Genomic DNA, 8063 nt, shown 5'->3' on the forward strand with positions numbered 1-8063 from the left:
CCATATAAAATACTCAACTGCAGCCCATCACAAGGAATCATTTCATTTGTTTCATGCTTCATATTTGTACTCCTCTTTTGCAGCAGTGTGCCTTTTCTATGGCATGCAACATACATCAAAACATTCAGCTGCCAGGGAGGCCATCTCTGTTATGATGTAGCTAACAAGGTAAGGATTGTCTTTCACAAAACACTTTCTCTTGGGCCTGCAACTCCTGGCTCAAGGAAACCATAGGACCACACCCTATCCATCACTCATTCACTTAAATAAATACAGAATTAGCAAGGTTGTCACCTGGAAAAAATGAACTATGTGAAATAGAATTAATACAGGAGTGACTAATCCCATGCTTTGGCTGACAAAAGAAAATAAACTCTTACATTCTCGGCTGTTTTAAAAATAGTCTGTAGAATATTGGGAGCAGATACAGAATTTTAGGAAGGGTGTAGAGTAAGAACATTCTTCCATAGCAATGCTGTACAGAGTTCCATGGATTCAAAACAAAACGAATGTTGCGTTACCCTGGGCATGCAGCACGTTCCTTTTCTGAGGCCATCAGGATCTGCTAGCTAATGCATTTGAAGGAATTTAATTCCCAGTGTTTATGGCATGCCCTATAGCAGGGGTCAGCACACTTGTTCAGCAGGGGGCCGGTCCACTGTCCCTCAGACCTTGTGGGGGGCCGGACTATATTTTGAAGAAGAAGAAAAAGAACAAATTCCTATGCCCCACCAATAACCCAGAGATGCATTTTAAATAAAAGCACACATTCTACTCATGTAAAAGCATGCTGATTCCCAGACTGTCTGCGGGCCGGATTTAGAAGGCGATTGGGCCGCATCCGGCCCCCAGGCCTTAGTTTGCCTACCCATGCCCTATAGGGTGTCTCCACCAACTGGCCAATGGGATTCTAATTGTGTTCTTACAGCAGGTTGGGGGAAAGGTCAGAGCCGGACAAGGATATGACCATGGCAGGAAAAGAAGGTGAAGTTCAAGCACAAATCAATGTAATCTACTCTAAAACCACCTTTGTCCTTTGCTTATTCCATAGATTTATTCTCCCTGTAAATTATATGCATAATAGAATTGGCACAATTAAAATATTTACCCCCCTGCAAGAGTATCTAAAGATGACAACTGTTACCCAACATACCAATGCTATGTGAAGCTTGGTGGACTAAAAAATACAAGAGTATCCATGTTTTTGCAGAAAATTGCACAAACATTATCTTGCAGCTCAAACAATTAGCAGGATCAAGTACTACCAAGACAATTTTTGTACCAGTTGTTGTGTTTACTGAGGACATTAAAGTTTAGTATTTGTCTTGTAAGCAAATGTTTGATGCTACAGCCAGTCACAAGCTCTGCCATCTGTAAAGGTAAAGGTAAAGGACCCCTGACAGTTAAGTCCAGTCGTGAACGACTCTGGGGTTGCGGCACTCATCTCGCTTTACTGACCAAGGGAGCTGGCGTTTGTCCACAGACAGCTTTTCCAGGTCATGTGGCCAGCATGACTAAGCCGCATCTGGCGAAAGCCAGAGAGGTGCACAGAAACGCCATTTACCTTCCCGCCAGAGCGGTACCTATTTATCTACTTGCACCTTTTGGTGTGCTTTCGGACTGCTAGGTTGGCAGGAGCAGGGACCGAGCAACGGGAGCTCACCCCGTCGCAGGGATTCGAACCGCCAACCTTCTGATCAGCAAGCCCTAGGCTCTGTGGTTTACACCACAGCACCACCTGCGTCCCATATCTGTAAAGAAGTGTGCATGCACACGAAAGCTCATACCAAGAACAAACTCAGTTGGTCTCTAAGGTGCTACTGGAAAGAATTTCCTATTTTGTAAAGTTAGATGTAATGAAAAAGAAAGCACATAAACAAGAGTTCCTAAGAATTATGGAATGACACAGGGAAACAAGCAAGGAGACCTTTAGCGCAATAACAGAGAAGTGCAAGAAACTGGCAGATGAAGGGGATGTAGAACTTTAAGCATGTAAAGAAACCAAACAACAGAAATACCATGCCAGTCATCACAACCAATCCACAAAAGAGTTCAACCAGTGGTCCATCTACAGTCCCTACCTGGGTGTACTTATTACCTCACTGAATATTAAAACCAACCTGCTCACAGTTTGTTGAGACTACCATCTATCTAAGATGGACCACACTGAAGAAAAATGCTTTCAAGCCCCTGTCAGCTCCATTCAGGTACTTTTCAAATCTGAAAACTTTGTGGATGAATCAGTTTAGTATGAGCTGTGAGCAAAGAGATATACCAAATAAATACCACCCCCATCACTGTGTTACATTTACAACATGAGCCTGACTGAACTATTGGAACCTGCTATTAAAATGGTCATCCTTTTAGTACTTTCCTTCCCAGTCACAACATGCATGTCTGAATAACCCTTTAACACTTTGTGTAGGATGAAGACTACTGCTGGAAGGAAGACCACTCCCTGCTGCAAGGCCCATTTCCACCTGGCCTAGGGGGCGGGGCCCAGACTCACCTTGGACAGCTAAAAGGGGCTCCTGGGAGTTGCTGGAACAACTCTTGGGTTGGGGCAACTGGCTAAAAAGTTTTAAAATGTTTTAAATGGTTCTAATTTTGGTTCCTCTGTTTCATTTTTGCCAGGTTGGTGTTAGTTAAATGTTTAGCTGGGGTTGGCGGTTATTTTAATTTGGGTATAACTGTAAACTGTTTGTTGTTGTTGTTGTCTATTGATTTATTGGTTTGTTTGTTGCTTCTATAGGATATTTTGTTTTTTAATGTTTGATGTTTTGTTGTGTTTTTATATATGTTGTAAGCCGCCAAGAGAGGCTGGGGAAACCCAGCCAGATGGGCAGGATATAAATTTAAAAAATATTATTATTATATTATGAAGACATGAGTGAAGTTCAACAATGAGTGAAGACAGTTGGTCTGACTTAGGTTTGTTTAGTTCCCCCCCAACCCTAACCCTGACTTGTGTTTGTTTTGTGTCCATATAAAAAATCCATATAGAAGTTACTGACCATTTTGGCAAGGGCCCTTTTTTTTTTTTCAATGAATGATCCACTTTGCATTACGGTGGTACCTTGGTTCTCAAACACCTTGGTACTCAAACAATTTGGAACCCAAATACTGCAACCCCGGAAGTGTTCCGGTTTGCGAACTTTTTTCGGAAGCCGAACATGTTCTGTTTTGAGTGTCACACTTCCGTTTTGAGTGTTACACTGAGGTCTGTCTGTTTTTGCTATTTATTTTGCGTTTTGTTTTTGCGGCTCTTTTTTGTGACTGTGTGGAACCCAGTTCAGCTACTGATTGATTGTGTGACTGCAGTACATTGTTTATTGCTTTCATTTTATGGATCAATGGTCTCGTTAAAATTCATGTTCAATTGCTGTTTTAGAGGTTGTTTTTAAAAGTCTGGAACGGATTAATCCATTTTGCATTACTTTCTATGGGAAAGCGCGCCTTGGTTTTGGAACGCTTTGGTTTTGGGACGGACTTCTGGAACAGATTAAGTTTGAGAACCAAGGGACCACTGTATATGTTTCTTTATGCTATAGACAGACCAGCTTAAACCAAAAAATAATATGACTGGTTTTGGACCTTATGTCTGGTATTTAGAGCAGTAAAGGCAGCTTCTGTGTAAAAGGTGTGAAATTCAGCCTTAGCAGGTATAGGTGTAGAGTCCTAGAGTATTGTTCAATGGAGAGATTGAAACTGTATATCTTTCTAGTGCCTTGGCCTGTTATTGTAAAATGGACAAAAAAAAACCTGTAGCCACAATACCTTTCCCTTCCGTGAATTATTTTTTGTGGACATCCATGCTTGCCTCCCTGAGAAGGCCCAATTCCACATTTGCAGCCTTAACCTAGAGTCTAAATGTCCTAAAGCTGATTAGTACACAACTTGTGACGATTACTTTTCTGAAATACCTGGTTAATTAAACCTTGAATGTGACCTAATTTGGTTTGGGCTAGTCAGGCTGGCCAACCTGTGGTTCTCCAGATGTTGCTGGAGTCCCAACGCCCTGCCAAGGGGCGGGGGTGATGGGAGGTGCTGCCCACATCTGGAGGGCCACGGGTTTCCTAGACTTGCTCTAAGACTTAGTTCACTGCCTGTGAAATGGGAATAGTGACTTCACTTAAAAAGTTGTTGCAAGAATGGATGAGAATTGTAAAGAGCCAGTGACAGGTAACAGTTTAATGGGGACTGGGAATAGGTAGAGCCAGATTTAAATCTTTTACCAGCAATGAAACAGCTGGCAATGCTGAGGCAGTTTCTCTTTCTTTTTGTCCAGCCTACCTTGATTATTGTGAGGATGAAGAGAAATAACCTGCCCTCCTCCCCATATGCTTCTCAAACTAGGGGAAAGGCCAAGTGATATGCACAGTAATTTTTTTAAGGTGATTAGAGAGCAAATGCACATTCTGTCTGCCTATCCTTATTTCTTTATTAGGATGACAGCCTGTCCCATCCTAAAATGCTGGGTTTGGCAGTGGCACACACATAGGAAATGAAATACCGTACCCATTAGGTATTTAAAACTCCACATCACCATGCCTAAAGGTCACTGGCACTTTGGAAAAATTCCTTACACCAAAGTGTTATACCATTTCAGGCATACTTTTGGAATGCTCTGCATACTCTGAAACCACGCAGAGCAATCCTTCCTGCTTTTCTGACACCAGAATGAAGGTTAAAAGAGTTTTTTTTCTGTTTAGCGAGCAGTTCTGCTGTAATCCTTCAAGTGCCAGAATGAATGACAGCTGTAAGTTTCCTGACATTCCCAACGCTTGATAAAGTTATCTGGCAGAAGCCCTCGGCATCCCGTTTTCAAGCGCACGCACATTTCCTGCTCACAGGAAAGACAGATTTCAGAATGCCCCCTCTCCCCAAAAACTAGGAAAGGGGAAAGAGGAGGTTCTTACCTTCTATGACCTGAGCGGGTAGACCAGCAGGGAGCAATGAACCCAAAAGCAGCAGGAGCAAATTCCAGGGCACCCGGGAATGACTGGAGAAAATTGGGAAAGAGGGAGAGGGAGGAAGCCAGAGGTGAGGTGAAACAATTCAGTGCCTACATGTGAGGGTGGCGAGGCTGAAGGTGGCGGTTCTTACCTGGGAAGCATTTTGTAAAAGCCAGTCTTCAGCAAAAGACAGGTCCAGCTGCTTGCATGGGGTTGGGGCAGAGAGAGGCTGCTGCTGCTGCTGCTGCTGCTGCTGCTTTCTTCCCCACCAAGTGGAACAAAGGCAGCTCTCTCTCAGGCTGGCTCTCTGTGAGTCACTGCAAGCCTACAAGCCGGGCTGGGAGCACTGAAATCCGACTCCTTCTGCTATGTTTTCCTTACAGAACCCACCATCTTCCAGCTCCTCTTCTTCTACCTCACAACTAAGTCCAGGACCTCCTGCTCCTCCTCCTATATTTTTGTCTGTCCTCAGATTTCCCATCCTATGACAGCACTTACAATCCCCACGACCCGGGAAGCTTCCTCAACTCCTCATTCTGCCTCTGAGTGCTGCATTATTATTCCCTTTGTGGTTAACATCCTCTGATTAAAAAAAGTAAGATTTCTTTTTAATGTTCGCTGCTATTTCGGGAAATTGCGGCAGCTCCTGTCTCAGCGGGGCTGACACAGGAGGAATTTCCACAGGAATAACAGTTTCACAAAAGAGCATTAAATCAGTTGGGCTGACATGAGGGAGAGCTTTCCCACGGGATCAGACACTTCATTTTCACGTGTATTTCTTGGTTTTAAGGATGCCTTCTGGTTTACTGAACATTGTCTAAAGTTGTGTATGTTAACAGGCAAACCATAAATGGTTTTTTAAAAAATTAAGTAAAGACCTCCAACAATTGTTCCTCACCACACCTCTGATATGTTCCACCTAGTTTGATGCAGCTAAACTGAAACATAAATGATGAAGGCAAGAATATCCAGAAAGATGTCACCTGCAGTATTTCTGGCTTGGGGAGGGTCCGAGTTTGTTTGTTTGTTTGTTTGTTTAATAAATCTTTATTACACATCCAACACATATTTACACAACAATTTGCCATGTTACAGTTTATGCATGAACACTACACATGAAAAAGACAAATACAACAATAAATAAATGAAAAGGAAAAGGAAATAAAGAATGAAAGTAAGAAGGATTAAAATAAACTTGCGATTGTTCTCAAAAAACTAAGTCTCATTTGTTATTTTTTACATAGTATAATATTATTATACTTAGTTTCCTTAATTTTCTTCAGAGAAATATTCTTTAGTTTATTGTCTATACATTACAAGAATCATTTAAGGTCTGCCAGGAGGTTTTTGCTATCATAATAGGTTTTCAAATACTCTTTAAATACTGGTTACAGTATTTGGTCTGCCATAGTCTAAACAAAATAAAATAAAAAATTCCTTCCTTAGAGACCAACTAAGTTTGTTCTTGGTATGAGCTTTCGTGTGCATGCACACTTCTTCAGATACACAAGTGTGCATGCACACAAAAGCTCATACCAAGAGCAAACTTAGTTGGTCTCTAAGGTGCTACTGGAAAGAATTTTTTATTTTATTTTCTTTAAATACTATCCACTCTTTATTCACCTTCTACACTGAATACCTTCTAACTCTCCCCGTCATTCTGGCCAATTGGATGAATTCTGTCATTCTTACCTACCATTCTGACTTTGCAGGTGTAATTTCACTCTTCCAATTCATTGCGACCAGAATCCTGGCAGCATGCATAAAAAGTGGTCTTACTTCTTTCTTGATTTCAGTTGACATTATCCCTAATAAAAAGGCCTCTGGTCACAGTTTGAGTGCTCCTGTCTGTCACCAACATTTGAATTTGAATTCCCCCCTCAGCATACTGCCAGGCTGTAGAATTCGTTCTAGGGAGTCCTTGTACTTCCAATAGCGAGGAGCATATTTTCACAGATACTTTTTTCATCCCTTTGTGTCAATCTGCACCCATCAAAACTCTCATTTTTATCTATTACATTTATGTCCCATTCTTCCTCCAAGAAGCTTCTCTTTCTCTCTTTTTTTTTTATCCATGTGATGTAGGTAAGGCTGCGAGATAGTGACTACCCCAGCTACTTAACTGAATGGATAAATTGGGATTTGAACTCAGGATTCCCCAAGCCTAATCCAACAGTCTAACCACTATACTATGCTGACTCTTGAACACATTTAAAGTATCTTGTTCTGTTGCTCTAGGGGGTAGATATTCAGGGAGGTGGCATTCCTCTTTGGCTTTGGCAATAGCCCATTCTGCAATAATTCGCTCCCTCCTATTCATTTCCAGTCACAATTAAATTGTTGCTGTGGGTTAAACCACAGAGCCTAGGGCTTGCTGATCAGAAGGTCAGCGGTTCGAATCCCCGCGATGGGGTGAGCTCCCGTTGCTCGGTCCCAGCTCCTGCCCACCTAGCAGTTCGAAAGCATGTCAAAGTGCAAGTAGATAAATAGGTACCACTCCGGCGGGAAGGTAAGCAGTGTTTCCGTGCGCTGCTCTGGTTCACCAGAAGCGGCTTTGTCATGCTGGCCACATGACCCAGAAGCTGTACGCCGGATCCCTCAGCCAGTAAAGCGAGATGAGCACCGCAACCCCAGAGCCGGACACGACCGGACCTAATGGTCAGGGGTCCCTTTACCCTTTACCTATTCATTTCCAGTCACAATTAAATTGTTGCTATGGTAGGACTGGGCAGCATTTGAGAGGTATTAAAACATAAAATGAACTTTATGCATGCATAAAATGGCTAACCTAAGCCCTTGGATCATGCAGTCTTTGGGTTAGCCTTCATCTTGGCTAACCCAAAGATTGCATGATCCAAGTTATTTCTTTTTAAGTCGTTAGGACGCTTTTTCTTCTTTGTCTTACTGCCAGCAGATGGAAACTTGTTGGCTGTAATTTCTGTGGTGGTGGAACATTCTCTCTCTCTCTCTCTCTCTCTCTCTCTCTCTCTCTCTCTCTCTCTCTCTCTCCGGCAAACTTGGCAAAGCTAAGTGTTGTGATTTATTCTATCCTAAATATTTTTCCCAGCTCCTGCCCACCTAGCAGTTCGAAAGCACATCAAAGTGCAA

The 8063-nt window shown here is 42.4% G+C and overlaps 1 protein-coding gene across 1 annotated transcript in view; it reads right to left on the reverse strand.

Moving 5' to 3' along the window:
- LOC117057989 (collagen alpha-1(XV) chain-like) overlaps positions 1-5201 on the reverse strand; it is a 45503-nt gene extending 40302 nt beyond the window's left edge. The window contains exons 1-2 of the mRNA XM_033168828.1: positions 5107-5201; positions 4920-5002 (exon numbers count right to left, since the gene is read on the reverse strand). Of these exons, the coding sequence (XP_033024719.1) occupies positions 4920-5002; positions 5107-5117 (94 nt within the window). The 5' untranslated portion in view covers positions 5118-5201. The remainder of the gene's footprint in view (positions 1-4919; positions 5003-5106) is intronic.
- Between the last annotated feature and the right edge of the window lie 2862 nt (positions 5202-8063).

Source organism: Lacerta agilis, chromosome 14, assembly GCF_009819535.1.
Source record: "Lacerta agilis isolate rLacAgi1 chromosome 14, rLacAgi1.pri, whole genome shotgun sequence".
NCBI classification, from domain to species: Eukaryota; Metazoa; Chordata; class Lepidosauria; order Squamata; family Lacertidae; genus Lacerta; species Lacerta agilis.